The following is a 19,722-nucleotide window of genomic DNA, read 5'->3' on the forward strand; positions in this document are numbered from 1 at the left end:
AATATTAATGATATTGGTCTATAACTCTTTTGCACTTTATCCTTCTCTGGTTTAGGTATGACAGCCGTATATTCAGGCCATGCAAAATCCTACCCCCTCATTTTCTCCAAAGTTTGCTCCCAATATTACTTCATGGCTACTGCAGAAGTCTGTGCTCTTGGGCAGTTACTATTGAATAAGAGTCCCAACCCCTTTTCATTTTTGGTGAGAAAACTTAAGATGCACAGGATTAGCAGGCATGCACAGGATATGATTGGTATCACAGAGCTCATTACAATATCTCTCTCCACAAACCCACTGTTTTTCTAGTCTCTCAATCCTAATCATTGTCGAGCCCTCACTCAATTAAACTGCTCGCTTCCAAGTTACCAATAGCATATTTTTGTTTTATTTTGTTTTTTAAAGGATTTTTTCAAATTTTTTTATTTTTTAAGGGATTTAAAAAAAAACCCAACCTTTGGGCATATCATTGCAAGTATGAGAGAGTCCTGTTATGTCGGGGAGTGACTATTTATCATAGCTGTTCTGGCTTCCTCCTATGCTTCTGCTCTGAGATGGGAGTAGTAGGAAAAATCTCACCCTTGGGCTCTATCATGCTCCCAAAGGCAGGCCGGAGCTTCTTAGGGCAAATCTTGCCACTTGGTTATTAGGGCAACATGATTTTGACTTCAAAGTCCAAAACACGCTGTCTGAGGAGGATGTGGATGGAGCACAGCAACGTCAACATAGTGATTTACAGGGCCAACGACAAACTTCATGAACTTGGACCCCTGGCCTCTGGGCTTGTGGGAACCACCACCTGGCAGCCTTTCACCACACTCTCCGTAAGGAGGCTAAGGATGCCACAGCAGGATCTGTGCAGAAGCTGCTAAAGAAGGTCTTTGTCTACACGATAGTACAGAGACCTCTAGTGGCCATTTTCTCACCGGACAGATCTACAAAGGAAGCCAAACTTCTGAGCTACAGGAAATCTTAGTGACCTTTCTCAAAGAGCACATTCTGAGTCCTGGTGGCCAAGATGATTTTTGTCCGGATTGGGGTAACTCACAGCTCCACCCCAGAATAGCCAGTTCTCTGGTGAGAAATTCAGTCACTTGGACTTTGAAGATGTCATCAGTAACAAACTTCCTCTTCTTAGAGACGCATAGCACCATTTTGTATCAAAGGGTAAGGGAGATTTGAGCAGAGGGAGGAGAGTACCAATGATTTCTTAATTGCAAATTCTGATGAATTTTTCTCAAACCTCATCCTTCTTGATTTTTGACCACCTTCTCCTCTTGGATATTTAATCCGTCTAGGATCATGACAAAGTAATTGTTCACTTATTAAAAACTGATAAATGTCCACCTTAAAAAAAAAAAACCTGGCAATATAATCTTACAACTTATTTACACAATCTTCCAAATGAAGAGTTTCATTGAACTTTAAGCCCATTTATTAAAAAATGACAAAAATGCAACACCTTCCAATTAGTTGAATAGAACAATTGTTTGACGCCAGGGAAGGTGGGGATTTAAAAACCCAATTTTCAACAAAATCCTTTCCATAACTGGTAGATGGTATATGAGTAGGGAAACAAGGTTCTAGCTTATGCTTACTGGCCAGGTTACTTAATTGAAACTCCCTTTCCTCAGAGGTAAAAAAAAAACAAAAACCAAGGATAGCAACTTGGAGGTTTTATTGAAAATACTCTCTAAGTGTGAATTATCATGCACGATCATTTGCTGCTGGCAGCACCTATAACAATTACAAACAGCAGAATGAAGCGACAGTTGAGTCCACGGTCATTCACAGCATCCTTCTCCGGGCTCGGCCCGCAAAGCAGAGCAAGGATGTTAGGAGAGGAGGCTTTAAGGGCGGCACTGGCCATCACAGACCCAGGCCCACGCGTGGAGGTACGGGGCGGCCTCCGGAGGGCACGCACGGCTCCCCAAACCATGGGAATGCAGGCTGATGAGCCTGCCGGGGCCACCGCTGCCGTGGCCCGGGCCCGGCGGACCCACACACGCGTGGTGCAGCGGCTCCACTTCAATAGTTCAGTTGCACGGGCCAGCTAGCACGCGCATCTTGCGGTCAGACACCCAACTCTCCCGCCACCGGTCCTCGCGGCCCCGAATGGGCACGCGCTTTGTGGAAGTGGAGGAGGGGCGGCCCAGGCCGTGGTGTGGCCGGCGCCTGCGCAGCTGGGGCCAGGAGCTACAGGTTGGGCAGGCGCGTCTGCGCAAGCGCTAGACCTGGCACCCTTCAGAGGAGCCCCTCTTTTGCTGTCGGGAGTTCTTAATCTGGGGTCCATGAACTTGGTTTTTTTTAAATATATTTTTTTGATAACTCCATTTCAGTATCAATCAATAAGCATTTATTAAGCGTTAGGAAGAGGCAAAAGACAATCCCCGCCCTCTAGTAGCCCAGTCCAGTGGGGAAGACAACCCGCCGACAAATGTACCTCAAGGAAGCCTGCAGATATGCAGGATAAATAGGAAATGACTATCAGAGGGAAGGTAGTTCCCTTTTCAATCCTAGGCATTTTATTTAATGCATTTAAAAGCAATATGTTGAGACAGGGTTCGTAGGCTTCACCAGACTGCCAAAGGGGTCTGTGACATAAAAAAGGTCAGGAATACTTGCTTCGGAATGTGTCGCCGTCCCGCGTCCCACCCTCCCGATCCGCCTCCACATCTCCCGTTCTCCTCTCCCTACTGGTGTAGGAACTTGTTAGGGACTTGTTCATCATGACTTGATTGCGTGGCTTTTCCTGTCAATTATGTTTTGTTGGCATTACTCAGTTAGATAATCCTTTTTTAAAAAAAAATTCTGGCGACTTTCCTGGTCTATGCGTAGAGGCTGCACTAGACGAGGACTTGAGATGACTTCTTATTTTCATACGTCTATATTGAACCCAAGCATAGTGCGATGCAGCGGAAGGGAATAAGCATTTATAGAGCACCTGTTACAGGAACTTTACAAATATTATTTCACTTAATCCTCTCAACAACCTCGCAAGGCAGATACTCTTTATTACCTTCATTTTATAGTTAAGGAAACTGAGGCAAACAGAGATTTTTATAGGATCACACAGCTATTAAGTGTTCGAGGTTGGATTTGAACTCAGGTCTTCCTGACTCCAGGACCAGCGCTCTATCCATTTCGCCACCTAGTTTCCATAGGTTAGAGTGGGAGGTTCCCATTATATATTATTTTATATTTTAGTAACTTGGGTGTCATAGTGCTCACCCCCTACTAGATGTGAGTTCCACGTGGACAAGCGCTGTGTCTTATTTATATTTCTCACCTAGCACTAGTGTTCAGAATAGGTGTTTAATAAATGTTTGTTAAGTTGAATATAATTCCTTCCTACCTTCCCACTGTATTCTTTCAATGCTTTCCTAGGACACTTGTTACAGGAAATTGGGTTAAGTAAGATAAACTACCGGGCTGGACTGGAGGGTTTGGGGAAGAACAGCAGTTGGAACAAAAGGGATTTTTGAAAATTCAGAAATCATATTGTAGTTTTTATTGGCTAATCAAAGAACGGAAGAAAAGTTAAGAAGCTGGTTGTTGTTTGTCCTTCATTCTTAAAGAAGACTACATCAGGAAGAGGATGCCATTACTTGCAAGTGAATTGGATTACAGCGAGGCAGGGCTGTGCAAAGTTACCAGCCTCACTTTCTCCTCTGGAGCCATCTGAGCCCAATGGCAAGATATGTATCAGGACGACTGGAGATGACCCCCTAAGAAGCTGGTAGGAATCCAGTAAAGTAAGTATTTCTTCATAGTTCCTATAGATGTCCTTTTTTTTTCACTCTCCCACTACTTCTACCTTACTCAAGGACTTCTTCACCTCATGACTAGATGATCACATAAGTTTAAACTTTTTGCCTCCACTTTTGCCCCACAAAACTATACTATACACTACAACTAGATTTAGTATAGCTAAATAGCAACTTTGTAATGTTACTCCTCTGCTAAGAAAACTCTAGTGACTTCCTTTTGTTGACAAAATTGATCTTAATTTCTCAGCTTGACATTCAAAGAATTCTTACCCTGTCCCCACCACCCCACTGCCTATGTAGGTCCACCTAGAGGTGGGCCACTACTCAGACCTTCTACTTTAGTCAAGCCAGTCTCATTGTCTGTCAAAAGCCCCTATTTTTGCTCATGATGTTTCTTCAACCTGGAATGCTTTTCCCTCTCTCTGCCCATCCAAATCCTTTGGCATCCTTCTCAAATCTCATGTCTCCTGCCTTGACTACTTCAGGCTGCAGTTCTCCCCTTCTCTGAATACTTATAGCCTATAAGCATTTATTTTGATATTTAATCATGTACTGTCATCTGTTGTAACCTAAGAGGTGAAAAACCAAAAATCATAAAGGTAGAAAATGGAAGAACCAGGGTTTAAATTTAGGATCTCTAATAACGAATGTACCACTCCATGTGAATTGTCTAGAATCACCTTCTTCAATCCAATACCAAGTCCTCTACCTATGAGAACCTAAGGACTTAGGATTTTTATAATATTTAGTCAGTAGAAAATTTACCTACTTACACACTGGGGCAACTTAGACCCAAGTTCCTCTAAGGCTTGGTTTTAACGTAGGCAAAGTGAAAAGAAGAACTGAGGCTAACTCTAGATGATTCTGTTCAATAACAGTGGAAAGGACTTGGCACTTGGAGTCACACTCCCAAGGTTTAAATCCAAGCTCTGGTAGTCACTACTCATGGAACCCTGACCAAGTACCTTCAGCCCTTTGGACCAACCCCTTCACTTTTTAAGTGATGAAACTAAGGTGGCTAGATACTAAGTAACTTGCTTACAATCACACAGGTCAGGGCGATAAGTACCTAGCAGCACAAACTTCTGCCATTAATCCTTCCATGGGTGCTGATGCGATATTAATGCAGCACTAGAGAGTAGGAACCATAATGACACTGTAGAATTTTCAATGAATTTTCACACTTATTATATTACACAAACTCACAACTACCCTGTGAGGTTAGTAGGTGTAATGTTAATACAATTTGAAGATCTTCCCTGCCCCTTAATAGGCATATGTGACCTGCTTTGAACCTGAATCACATGGAAGCCTGAGTCACTAGGGTTATGATGCCCTCTGGCTCTAAAGAAGGGTATATATACTCTGAGGTTAGCATTTTGCTTGGGGGCTCACTCATTGGAAGAGTGTTCATGTGATGTAGCCACATTAAGGAGCCCCTTCCCTCCTCTCCCCACCAGCTTTGAAAAACCCAGATGTTGGTGCTTCTCTCTCTGGTAACTACGTATGTATTGCTTTTAGTTAGACAGTTGGAAGCCCTGTCTGTTGGTCTTTCTGTTTGTTTTTGCTCTGTTTATATAATTTCTGCTTGTAATTCCTGTTTGTATTTTCTCTGAAGTTCAGGGTACTGACTTTTCCTCTGAACTAAGTGAATTTTATACACACACACACATTTGATTAAAGTAAGATTGTTGACCCCTTTGAAGTAGAAAAGCAGATAAAAGAATCTGTGCTAGCAGCCCTCCTGTGTGCTGGTGTTATTGGTCTTTACACCCCCCGCAGCAGCTGCAAGTAGCACTGTTGTTACCTACAGTAGGGTAGGTATTACCATCTCTTTTACAACTGAGGAAACACGCTCCAAAGGATTAGGTGATTTGTCCAAAGTCATTTGACTGAGTGACAGTTAGCTAAAGAACTAAGTTCCCTTGACTTCTTACCCATTTCCATTCCATTAAGATTACCATTGATCCTATAAACATGATTCTCCTTTCCCAGATTACCTGTGAAGACAAGGTTCTGTTGGCCATGACAGCTAAGCTGCATAGTAGAATGACCAGTTTCTTTTTGTTAATTTCAGAATCACATAACTAGAGAGACCATTCAGGCCTGTGAATTCATATTTTAATATCTTGATGACTATATTTCAATAGAATCAGTTTTCTTTCTAATGTGATTTTATGCATTTAAAAACATTATTCTGAGGCATCCATAGATTTCACTTGACTGACAAAGAGGGTCATGATACCACACACAAATGCTAAGAAACCCTGCCCTACTCCAACCTAAACCTGAACTGGAATCCTGAGAACTGAGTCATCCGCTCTCACTATAACTCCTGTGATAAAGAAAACGCTAACCCCACTGGCAGCCCATTCTAGTTTTGAACAGTTCCAATTTTCAGTTTTCCCTTACATTGAAACTATATTTTGCCTCTTGGCAACTTGAATCAGCTATTCCTAGGCCACACAATCTTTTCCATATACAGCCATTCAAATATCTGAAGACGGCTATCATGTCATCAAGTCTTCTCTCCTCCAGACTAAATATCCCCAGATGCTTCAACATATGGCACAGTCTCTAGGGCCTTTAATGTTCTGGTCCCACCCCGTGAGTTCCCACCTCATCAGTGTCGTCAGTGACAGCACTTCTGAAGTTATTACATATGCTCTTTAGTACTTTGAGACTATTTTGGTCTTTCAGTCATTCGACAAATACTTGAAAAAAAACTAAATTGATCTTTTAAAAAATTATTTATATATTTCCATTTTAGGTAAACATATTAACAAAAGCTTTATTTTACATTGGCATTAAGAATTAAATGCAAATCAGTCTCAGAGATACATTTGAAAGCTTTCTAAAAGCGGTGGAAAATACTACCAAAGTTACATAATAGTGCACCAGTTTTTTTTTTTAAAACATTGAGCAATAAAGTTACAGCCTTTATCATGAAACTTTTCCTTCTAGAAGAAACTGCTAAAATATAAAATACACATGTTATTGATCTCCCTTCTTTACCCCATTTCCTCATTACTATTACAATGGATTATAATTATTTTTTCAGCCATGTATTGTAAAAGTGACATAAAACAGGAAAAAAAATTCTGAAATTGGCACCACAGAAAACACATTTTTTTTTTTTGCTTTTTTTTTTTGGCAGGGCAATTGGGGTTAAGTGACTTGCCCAAGGTCACACAGCTAGCACATGTGTCAAGTGTCTGAGGCCAGATTTGAACTCAGGTCCTCCTGACTCCAGGGCTGGTGCTCTACTCACTGCGCCACCTAGCTGCCCCAGAAAACACATTTTTGAAAAGGGAAATGACCAATTTTTCATCTCCTAGATTCCATTTTCAAAGCTGGGCTGTAGTACAAACAACAAAGTGCTTACATTGAAACTGTCAGCTCCCTTGAGAGTGACTTTTCTCAAAGAGCATCTTGTTTGGTTGCTCTGGCTAAGACAGTTGATTACCACCTGGGCTGCAGAAACATGTGTTTCACTCAACAGCAGAACTTGTTCTGGGCATAAGATTTCAGATGTTTTGAAGTACCTTGTTGCAGCCTGAAAATGTGAAGTGAATTTTCCGAAAATAGTTTCATTTTTCCCAAAGTACAGCATATTGTTGTTCATATCACTCATAAGTTTTCCAAAACACTAATATTTTATACTTGTGTGGTACTTTTTAGCTTTTCAAAGAGCTGTCTCATCTTTTAGCTCAGATTACAAAGCTATCAAGGAAGAGGCTTGTAGCCTTACACTGCAGGGAGAGGAGAGTGAGTATATGAATAAAACAGTGGCAATCAGGAACAAGGAGAGGAAAATCTAGGTAATAGGCAAATGTAGGAAATTCAAGTTCAAATACCATTTTAAAAAGAAAGTGCAGTTATAATTAGGACTTATCTAACTAGATTTTCCAAGGATCAGGAACTAGGTTTTGCATGGAAAAGAAGGTGAGTTGGAACCCAGGATCATAAAATCTTAGAGCTAGAAGGAATCTTGGGGAACATCTAGACTAAATCCTAACAGGGTACCTCCCTCACAAATGATCATCCAGCCTTCACTTGAAGCCTCTCTAGTGAAAGGAAAACTACTCCCTGTAGGGGCCTCCTACTCCACTTTTGGGCTCAAATGGTACGACAGTTTTTCAAGCCTAAATGGAGTCTCTGCCACTTGCACCCAATGCTCCTAGTTTTTGTCCCTGGGTGCCATGGTGACTATATTCTAGTCTTGAAATTTGAGATCTAGAACTCTCTAAGAGAGACTAATATATGCTTTGTAGTCAAATAAAGAGACAGTGATGGGATGAAGGTCTGGTAAAATTTTGTAAGTAGGTAAAATTCTGGAGTAGGAAAAGTCTCTCTTTCATCTCTTTTCCATATCCTTTTCCTTTCCTCTCTAAGTCCTTTATCATCTTTCTCCCTCTTCCCAGGTATCACATACTCCATGGCTGCCTTGGTCTGTGGGATACAAAGGAAAGTAATATGATACACAATAAAATCAAGACAGTAGGGATGTTCTGTGCTACTCCTCCTAGGATCATTTTTCATTTGAAAACACCAAAGGGAGAGGACAAGACCCAACATAAAGGAGTGAGTTGCAAGTGATAGGAACTCATGCAGCTATAGGAGAAATTTATGGTAGAGAGCCTTCCCTCCATGCTCACACAAATTATTCTACTTGCTGTACTCTATCATAAGGTTGGCCTTGGGGATCTGAATCAACAGAACAGTGAGGGTTGGTAGTGGGAAGATCTACTAAAAGGCCTTTGGAAAACAAGAAGATTAGCCAAGAGAGACTAACAGCTTCTGTTGTCCTACAATCTGGTGTCAGTGAACATGTGGGAAAAGCCCGCTATGAACACTAGTAATAATGGAAAGAAATTCTGTCATTGCCTGCATCCCTGAGTGAAGCTTAATGCTCCCAGTGAAGGGAAGACTGCAGTGTAAAAAGGGGATTGTGATAGTGGAAAATGTATTGGATTTGGGCTTACAGAACCTAGGTTAAAATCTGGGTTGGACTTCATGATCATTAAGTCTTTTCAAATTCAAAACCTCTAATCCTATGATCTGGGAATAGGAGGGGGCCAGGGTGGACCCAAGTTTGGCCCAACAGAGGCTGCCACACCATAAAAGCTCCTGAAGTTAGACCATGGGACTGATTTAGCAAAACCAAGGAGAGGCGGAGGACAATTTTTTAAAATCATGCTAGAAGATACATTCAGATAAATATCTTCCACATCAGAATGGTAGCCAAACACTAAAATAATCTGAGGGAACAAAAAAATGGATAGAAGCTGATTTGGATTTAACTGGCATTCTCGAGCAATAATCCCCCTGGCCTGGTTTTGAAACTTGCCCCAGTTCCAATTACTTACAGGGCTGTTATGCAATTCTCAAAATAAAATTAATCATAAGAGTGCTATATGCTCTACATTTTTATGAAGAGGAAATGTTGCAGGCTCAAGAATAGGGTGTCACAACTATATAAAGGTAGGGAATCCAGACCCTAATAGAAGAGTTAACAAGAGAAATAAAAGATTCTACAACATCTAGCTCCAGAACTATGATCCCGTAGTCAAGAACATTAAAAAGTGAAGACAGGAACACATTACATTTTCTTTTTTGGTTTTCCGGTCATGTTGAACATTCTCCATCTTTGTTTTTCATACATTAGGCCTACCTACCCTGAACTACTGAGTGGCAAGGATCCTTGGCATGCACTCTGAACCCTGGGGAAAATTTTTTAGTATTGAAAACTCAGCACACTACCCCGTAGATTTCATTAATCTATCCCATCTATAATGGCCCTTCTTTGGATTAGGATTGGAATCCTAAAGGATTAGACAGCAGATACATGCAACAACACTCTGGGTACTGTCTAGACCTGTAGTAATTTCATCCATGTAAGTAAGAAACTCTTTCCACTGGTGCAAATCCACAACTTGTAACTTAGACTGTCAGGGAGTTTCCTGGGGGAACACAAAGATTTAAATGGCTTGCTCAGGGTTGTACTGGCAGTATGTGTCAGGGGTAGGACTTGAACCCAGATCTTCCTAACTCTGAAACTGCGCCTCTATCCACTATGCCTGTCCACATTTTTAGCATTCTGTAATAGATTCTACTGGTAAATGATAAAATCCCACGTCTATATATTTCCCCTCAAACTCTATTACGAGTAAGAGCAAGAGCACCTCATTTTTTGATACCTCTTTGAGCTATCCACTAAAAGCCCTTGATAGATTTCTTGAAGTAACATTTAGTCATGGCTGTCTTACTTTAGTAATATTCCACATATAGGCTTTCAACAATCAGCCAGGTTGTGGTGACTGTGTATTAAATAGCAAGGTAGTGTTATGACTCATTTAACACTTTTTTACATAATGCTGATCCTTCTGCACATTGCAAATCACTTCCAGGAACAGAGCTCAAAGTTATTTTTAAATACAGTAAAATGTACTGCAGAGTCTCACCACCCAATTAGTCCTATCTCTCCAAGTCTTTTGCTTCTCTTTGCGCCTACCTTTTCTTGGTGCTAACTTGGTATTGCTGCCAGGGGATGGCCAGAGAAAACAAAAGGAAACAGAATCAGTGAACTCAAAGAAATGTCATTAGGAAAAGGTCAGTGTAGGAAGATTTCAAATCTATTGCCTAAAAGTATTTCCGTTTTCCATGTTGCCACTGTCCAATTACGATAGGTCATTGAGAGTTAGCTTTTTTGTGTGTGTACATAGAAGAGAACATGGCCATGCAGAAGAGATCCAGCTCTCAATCTTTTTAGCACTAGTTCTAATACTTCAAAGAAAACACAGATATATTTGAATATATTTTGTACTTAAGACCACACAGATGTAAGCATTCTTAATACCTGGCATTCTGATATCAGACAGAGCTGAAGTTGTGCAACACTGCAAAAAAGGCCACATTTAAAAATGGCTTCAAACATAATCTGACAACCTAAATGTGTCATATAAAGGAAATTCACTCTTTGGCAGGCCTCCAAACTCAGAACAAACATTTCAAGCAATCTATGAGTTGGAGGGAATACGTTTGCAAATGCTGGACACCACTTTGAAAAAATAGGCACAGCTTTTAAAAAAAACATCAGAAATGGCTATGAGACTATTGTAAGAATGTGCATTCTGTAGCTTTATGAGGCATCAGGGTTGATAAGGCATTCTTAGGAAAAATCACTTGAACACCACTTTGGCCATGACCAGCCCATGGAGGAGAATCCAAAGGTTCACGCTTGATCATCTGGACCATTCCAGGAGCTTTAAAATCACACTGTAGCTTATAAGGCTGATGCTCCGTATGTCCCTTCATATTTGTTGAACTGGGACTATACAAGTGGTTGTAGTATTCTGTGTCTTGTAGGCCATGCATGCGTTCCAGATAGGCACAGTTTGGTGAGTAAAATGGCGGGATCTCTTTGCTGGATCTACTGATGGCTCTATTGTTGGGATGAGTGCTCACAACACACTGTCCATGGTGAGGAGGATAAGCATAATGCTTGGGATTTTCACAAGGAGATAAGTGCTCAGTGAAATCTGGTTCTGTTTTAAAATGCACCCTGTTAGGGAAACTAAGAAGATGTCTCTTGACCATACTGCTTTCCCCTAGCCACATCTGGTTTTGTGAAATGGGGTAGCCATCGATTCCATTATCAGAATCTGAATCATTTTCCATTTTGATGGGTATATCTAAAGGTAACATTTGATTGTATAGAGTTTCTGGGGGTATCAATGCACTTTGCAATTTGACATTTTCTGAAGCATAGCTTCCCACAGAAAGATGCTGAAAGCCTGGACAAGACTGGCAATTCTCCATCCCACCTTGATGGGGATGGCAACTAGATGGAGGGTTTAAATGACTTTGATCTCCATTATAGAAAGGTCTGATTATTCGGTTGGGGTAGGCACTTAGCGGTGAATTCATAGCTTGAGAACTGGATGAACTTCTGAATGTAGACATATTGTTTGTATTACATGAGTTTTGGACACTTGGATAAGGCATGCAAGAACTTAGGGCCTCCTCTTGTAAAAAACATTTGTCAGTTTTATTTGGTTCAAACTTCAGTTTTATACCGTCCTGATCATGTTTTTCTGCTGTCCAATTCAGATGCTTCATGGGTCCCAGTGTTTCAATGGAACAATTGTACATTAATGGTTCTCTTCGTCCTTTCCCACTGGTTGTACTGCCTGGTGTCTTCAGATGTTCTTCCTCTTCCCTATTGCTAATAATAGAAAGAAATGAGCCATGAAATGATAGATAGGAATTCTGTTGATGATGTTCATTTTAAAACCGACTTTAAGTGCAGGTCTCAAAAACCAAGCAATAGTTTCCTTTAATTGTCTCCAATACCAACAAATCAATGAATGGGAGTTCATCTAGTACTCTTTTTGTTCTATGCATTATGGGATCAAAAAGAAATGTAAGATATAGCACTTGCCCACAAAGAACTTACAGCAGAATTAGGGGTGAGACATTATGACATGCACAAATGAAACAATTTATAAATGAGACACCATTTTCTAAAAAAACCTTTTTTTTTTTTTCATTCTGAATCTGTGATTTCACTAATGGAGGGAACACCTAGGAATTGGAAAATCCCTCTGCAGTGTACCCTGGCAACTCTTCTGTAATTTGTAGTCTTACAGAGTTTCCTAGTACACTAACTGGGAAGAGTAACCCAACAGAGAGATGAAATGCGTTGTCTCTCACAGAGCTATTAAACGTCAGAGGCAGGAACCGAGCTTCATCTTCCTGACTCCAAGGCCAATGCTCTATCCTTAGGCGATGCTACCTTTCACTGACATTACAGCATTATATTCTAATGTAATTAGGTGTTAAATGATATATTTTTTTCATACCATGCTTCATTAACTTCCCATTTGAAAAGTTGCTATGACCCTTTCTTCTAAGGCTAACTTCCTTCTACTCCGTATATATCATGTACATGCCTATTTGTTTATTTGTTGAGTTTTTGCCTTTCTCTGTATCCTTGGTATTCTGCCTAACTCCTGCTACATAATTAGCACTTCATAAGTACTTGTTGACTGATTCAAGATCAGTTACAAAGCTGGCCCCTGTATATATAATACCCTGTATATAGCTGATGAAGTTCTTGCTGAATCACTGATTTTAAAATCGGTTAATAGCAAATGTTCATCTTGACAAATGCTCAAACCAGGTGTGATAACAATTCCATCACCATAAACAAATTACACATTTTCATAACATCAAACTCCCTGAAAAACAGCACATTCCAACTGGTGTAAACACATTCTATGTGCTGCTTAAAATGGGTTAGTGCTCCCTTTAGGGTCGTGTTTGAATGACTCACCCAAAATACGAACTAATTGAGAACAATGAAAAAATGAGATTGGGTAAGGAAGAAGTATGAGGAGATAATTAAACTATAGGCAAACAACAGAGAAAGACAATATGAAAATTCTAAGTAGATGATGTATTAAAGTGTTGAGCCCCACAATAATTACAAAAATATCAACTTCAATAAATGGCTTTCCTCTGTGTGTGCGCACGCGCGAGCACACGTGTATGTGTGTATGTGTGTGTGTGTGTATTTGCATGCTTACGCATGTTGGTTGATAACACAGCGATCTAAGACAGAATTAAAATTTCATGATATTGATAAATTAGACACCAACTCAACATACACACATAAAAATGTACAACTAAGAATTTTGAATATCCTGTTTTGCAACTTTGATAAAACTGAATCTTTTATGATGACCACCTATGCTTGGGCACAGTGAATGTCAATGTCTCTAGTCTTTGCTACATTGGCCACATATGATTTTCTTATCTACTTCCTGTGGGGCAGTCACTGGGAAAAATGGAAGTCAATACGAAAATTTTTCATAAAATCAAATTGATAGGAAAGAATCTATCCTCTAAGTAGAGACATATGTGTATAACAGTGAATAAAAATATATTAAGCACCTACTATGTGCCAGGCACTGTGCTAAGTGTTGGGGATAAAAGATAGCCCTTGCTCTCAAGGAGCTCACATTCTAATGGGAAAGACAACATGCAAACAACTATGTGCAAACAAGATTATGAAGGATAAACTGGAGATAATCAACAAAGAGAAGGATTATGGAAAGGCTTCTGGTAGGAAGTGGGGTTTTGTCTGGGTCTGAAAGGAAGCTAGGAGGCAGAGGAGGCAGATAGGAGGGAGAACATTCCAAGTCTGGGAGGACAGCCAGAGAAAATGCCAGGTGTCAGGAGATGGAATGTCTTGTTTGAGGAATAGCACGGAGGCTAGTGTCACAAAGTATATGGAAAGGTGGGAGTGTAAGCAGACTAAAAAGGTGGGGGTGAGGCTTTGAACTCCAAACAAAGGATTTTATAATTGATTCTGGGAGTGAAAAGGAGCCACTGGAATTTACTCAGTAAGGGGTGGGAAGGTGACCAGATCTTTGACAGGTGAGTGAAGGCTAGAACAGAGCAGCACTACCTGCAGCAAGTAGACCGACCCCCAGGTTCTTGATGTAATCCAGGCATTAGGTAATGAGGGCCCGCACCAGGGTGGAGGTAGTGGCAGAGAGACAAAGGGGCACATGTGAGAGATGTTACAAAGGCAAAATTGCTGGGCCTTTGCAACACATTTGATATGGGAGGTGAGAGTGTGAGCCACCAAAGAAGACGCCTAGATTGCAAGCCTCAATGATAGTGGTGCCTTATACAGCAAGAGGGAAATTTAGAAGATGGGAAGGTAGGAGGGAAAAGGCGATGAGCTCAGTTTTGGACATGTTGAGTTTAGATGTCCACAGACCATCCAGTTTGAGATGTCCAGCAGGAGCTGGAGATGCGAGACTGGAGGTGAAAAAGCCAATGACTAATAACCATAACAGGGAAAACATAGCACAGTCCACAAATTATCCTTAGGTTTATACTTCTCTCCCAAAAGGTTGTACTTTTGCAACAATTACTATTAAAAGACTGCTAAGAAAGGGACCATGGTAGGGTTAATCAAAAGGGTGTAAGTCTAGGGTAGAAAACATCAATGCTTGAGGAATAAATAGGAATCATGGGCAGCTAATAGGCAGGGGTTACTGATGAGATTATAACTGGAATAAAGTACATCCTGACCAACAAGTACTAATTAATTCCTGTGTATCTCAGTGGGGGGTGGGAAGTGGGTGTTCAAATGTTAGCTAATCTTCCCTCAAAGTGCTTCTAGTCTAGTAAGTGTAAGATACTTGTACAAATAACTCTGATTCTCAATACTGCATGATAAAGGCATTAGAAAGCTACCAAACTAAAGAGAGTGAAGGTCCTACTGAAGTGTGAAGGTTGATAACTGGTATCGGGAAAAACACAAGAGTGAGATCAGCTACCCTGGAGGTCAGAAGCAGGTTACCAAGCCAAAATTTGGAAAAGAGAATAGCAAGCTTCATAGTTTTTAAATTAAATTAATTTGCTAATTATTTTTAAAAGTCATAGTTTTTAAACAATGATCAGGAACACAGAAGAAGAGAGTTATGACGCTAAGATCAGAAACAACAGAAATCAGAGTTGGTAGATATAGGGAAAGTATAACATTTTAGGCTCAGGTTGGAAGAATGTTAAGGGCAGAGAGGAAGATCAGAGTTTTGGAGGGCCTGTCTCTCTCTGCCTCTTAGCTTCCTTCATTAATTAACTCAAGTCTCACAGGCCTTTCACTGAAATTGTGATTTTACTGGTATGAGCAACTACTGGATAGGGAAATTCTCATCGGTGTAGGTTAATGCTCTCTCTTCAACTTTACAGTCTTAGAGTTGTCTCTCTGAGAGGTAAAATTATTTGGCCAGGGTTCAACAGCCAGCATACATCACAGTAAGGACTTGAACCCAGATTTTCCTGGCTTTGAGGCCAACTCTCTAAGTTATATCTGCCTTTCTCACATTGAAAAAGCACTTAAATACGTGTTGAATTGAAGGGTCCTGGTTTAGCAGCCTGCTTCTTCACAGATTCCTCATGATTACAAATGAAATATGTAGAAATGAGTAAATGAAAATGTGTTTGTCCTTCCATAAATGCATTTTGAATTTCATTCTAGGGAGTTAGTAATAGATACATTTACCAAAGGCAGGATTGCAGACATAACTTTTTTGTTAAACAAACAAAAAACTCCCTTTGGGAAGACAAGTGAATTTGTTATTCCTTCTGCCCTCTGTCTGACTTAGTCAAACTTGGAGATTATTCATCAATCCATTCATTCATCCATCAGTGGCTATTTGGCCCTAAAATATAAATATATTTGTAGCTATCCAGAGCAGAGAGAGAAGTGTGGAAACACCTACCAGTTCTAATCAGTACACTTAAAGACACCCAAATATACTTACTTTGCCACCGTCTGCGGGTTTAGAAGATAGTCAGAACAACCATTCCTGTAAAGGAGTTGAGCGTTGGCTTGTACCCAGACCCAATGATCGTCATTTGCTTGTACTTTGAAAACAGAAACACCACTTTCTCCATTATTCTTTACTGTAAAAGTTCAGAGGGAAGAAAATGTCACTTTTCTTAACATCACCCTCACCCCTATTCTGAGCAATCACAAATAAACTTAATTTCTAATACTACTTGGCTTCTCAAGCTATTCAGAAATAAGGTGGTCAAGATGTGTATCTGTAATAATTACTTATCCACTTCAAAGACTGGGAAGGAAGTCTCCCTGCCCCACAGAAACTTAAACAGAGCCACTGTCTTTTCATTTTCCCCCCTCCACCACCACCACCACCACCACAAAAAAAAAAATTCAGTTCTGTGCAATTATTATCCAACAGTAAAAGAAGACTGTAGAAAACATAGAGCAGATATGTGCACATAAAGGAGTCTTTAAGTCTACAAAAAGGGTCAAGGCAAACAATCAAAAATGTATTTGCTGTTTCCTAGAATAAAATAAGGATTTGTAAAAATTATACCTCCTTGGAAATGTGCCCTTCCTTGTAGTTCAGATTCACATAGACCTGCAGTAGTTTTTGCTCTGTGAAATAACAGAGAATATTGAAGCATCTTGTTAATAAAGTAAATATCAAATGCAGAAATTCACAACTGAGACAATTAAGAAAAATGGACTAATATTGTCTTTTTTGATAGTGATCAAAAAAGCTGGACAATTGGCCATGGAAAAAAAACCTGACCGTTATCTTGTGATCTCCTAAGTGGAATGTTCTAACCAAGTCAGCTAAGCTGGATCATCATATGCTCTCACATAAAGAAGGTGCAGAATAATAGTGGTTGAATAATACTGCCCTGAATATAGTAGGTCCTTGTTTGTTTAATATAATGGGGAACAGGGGCTTGAATTGTCATTTTCTTGGTCCTAGAGAACCCCCAGGTGAGGAAGCTTCCCTTTTACTTTTCTTTTTTCCAGTTTGAAAACCACACTTTATTTGTGAAGGCAACTAGAAATATCTAATAACTTCTATATTTAAGCAAAAACAACAAACAAACAAACTTTCACATTTTTCTTTCTTGTAGGGTTGTTAGTACAAGAAAAAAATGACAGGCTTGGCTATTATGTTGCATTCACAGACAAATGGAGAATAAGCTTGGTATTTGCAAACCAATCAAACCAACACACTCTGAACACAGGCTATTATCCAAACTCAACTGTGACAAGCTTTTTGCATTGCTTAAATGGAGAAGGTAAGGTTTAGTAAACCAAGTGAAAAAGTCCCAAGGACTTTGGGAGGACGCGTGGTGTCATGCTGGGGGCTGTGAAAAGGGAGAGCACACTGACAAAGCCTCCCTTTTTCAATGCAGATTGGTACCTTCCGTGTAACTTTTACTCTTAGTCAACCAAAGCACTGAGAATGTCTTGTCACTTAATTAGTATGTGTCATAGCTGATGTGTGAACCTGGGTTTTCCTGGCTTTGTCCACTACTAGACCAATAATATCTCCCTAAAATGGTACTGTTATTCTGTACTATCCACTGGAGGGCAGTGAAGCTCAACTTTTAGTTTCTTAAGTGGAAGTTTTTCGGAGAATTTCCTTTATTTTGTTTATGAAGGATGGAAAAAAACATGAGAATAATTTCAATTTCTAATTGAAAAAACTACAGAGCAAGGAGGATAGAAGGTAAGATAAAATCAGTAATAAACATTTTAAAGACCTTTCATATAAAAATTAGGAATGGGAAGGAAAATAAAGATGAAAGATACAAAAAAAAAGTATTAACAATTTGCTGAGCACCTTTTTATTAGGGATTTCTTGTTGTTCCTCCTAGCCATATTTCTGTAAAGCAAGTAAAGAGGAATTAACCCTGCTATATGGAGAGAGTAGGGAAGGATAAAGCAAGGGGAAGAGGGAGAGCTTAGGTTGTACAAGCTTATACAAAAAGCAAAAGACAGGAACGAAAAACAGAGAAATGAAAGGGAAAGGATTAAATATTAAAGAGTATAAAATGTAAAGATAAAGAGTAAACAGTTGAAAGTTAACGTCTTATATTTATATATTATTTGTATAAAATATATTGTGTATTTGTGTGTATAATACACCCATATACATACACCTTCCCCCCATCCTTTGTGATTCCATAAATTTAAGGAACACACTCTCTACAATGCACATCGACCCATATAAGGTACATATAAATGTATACTTTTTCACACACAAGTTTATGTGTACTTTTTAGCATGCTCTCAAATCCATAATTTCATTTGATCATCATGACAGCCTTCACAGGTTTGGACAGAAAAATGAAAAGTTATTAACCAGGTCAAATAATGGCTAGCCAAACTAGAAAAAAGACTAGGAAAAATAAGATAAATTATTTTAATAGGTAAAAAGTAAAAGGATAATGAAGAATGTTTACAAAAGGGAGAGAATGGAAGCAAAAGAAAGACAGAAGTAAGGGACTTTGGTTAGAATTACAAAGAAGCCAGGGCCAGGACTCTTCATATTCTCAGACAATGATGCGTAATTGAGGGTTAGTCTGTGTGTTGGTGTAACAGACAGTGCTTTTCCAGGAGTTAGCACGTGGACAAGCACTCCCCTTTCCTGGGTTATAATGTTATATCTTTTTCCCCTACTTAACAATATTTCATTTTTTCCAATTACATGTAAAGATGGTTTTCAACATTCATTTTTACAAGATTTTGAGCTTCAAATTTCTCTCCCTCCCTTCTTCCCCTGCTCCCTCCCTAAGATGACAAGCAATCTGATATAGGTTATACATGTACATTCATATTAAACATACTTCCACATTAGTCATGTTGTGACAGAAGAATCAGAACAAAAGGGAAAAACCACGAAAAAACAAAAAATGAAAATAGTATTCTTTGATCTCCATTCAGACAACATAGCTCTTTCTCTCGATGTGGGTAGCATTTTCCAACATGAGTCTTTTAGAACTGTCTTAGGTCATTATATTGCTGAAAAGAGCTAAGTCAAGCACAGCTGATCATCTCACAATGTTGCTATTCCTGTGTACACTGTTCTCCTGGTTCTCCTCACTTCACTCAGCATCAGTTCATATGAGTAAGTCTTTCCAGGTTTTTCTGAAATTCATCTGCTTGCCATTTCTTATGGAACAATACTATTCCATTGCATTCATACACCACAACTTGTTTAGCCATTCCCAAACTGATGGATATCCTTGCATTTTCCAATTCTTTGCCACCATAAAAAGAACTGCTATAAATATTTTTGTACATGTGGGTTCTTTCCCCCTTTTTTTTAGATCTTTTTGGGATACAGACCTAATCGTGGTATTGCTGGATAAAAGGGTATGCACAGTTTTGTTGCCCTTTGGGCATAGTTCCAAATTGCTCTCCAGAATGGTTAGGTCAGTTCACAACTCCACCAACGATGCCTTAGTCTACCAATCTTCCCACATCTTCTCCAACATTTATCATTTTCCTTTTCTGTCATATTAGCCAATCTGAGAGGTGTGAGGTGGCACCTCAGAGTTGTTTTGATTTGCATTTTTCTAATCAATAGTGCTT

General features: G+C 39.6%; 1 protein-coding gene and 1 pseudogene across 1 annotated transcript in view; both read right to left on the reverse strand.

Moving 5' to 3' along the window:
• Positions 1–514: 514 nt before the first annotated feature.
• LOC118838472 lies at positions 515–1,154 on the reverse strand (annotated as a pseudogene).
• Positions 1,155–10,883: 9,729 nt separating this feature from the next.
• The window catches only part of AHRR (aryl-hydrocarbon receptor repressor), a 249,273-nt gene continuing 240,434 nt past the window's right edge, over positions 10,884–19,722 (reverse strand). Inside the window, exons 8-10 of the mRNA XM_036742143.1 lie at positions 16,694–16,755; positions 16,115–16,256; positions 10,884–11,997 (exon numbers count right to left, since the gene is read on the reverse strand). Coding sequence (XP_036598038.1) covers positions 10,884–11,997; positions 16,115–16,256; positions 16,694–16,755 — 1,318 coding nt within the window. The remainder of the gene's footprint in view (positions 11,998–16,114; positions 16,257–16,693; positions 16,756–19,722) is intronic.

The sequence above is a fragment of the Trichosurus vulpecula genome, chromosome 1 (genome assembly GCF_011100635.1).
Source record: "Trichosurus vulpecula isolate mTriVul1 chromosome 1, mTriVul1.pri, whole genome shotgun sequence".
In the NCBI taxonomy this organism is placed as follows: Eukaryota; Metazoa; Chordata; class Mammalia; order Diprotodontia; family Phalangeridae; genus Trichosurus; species Trichosurus vulpecula.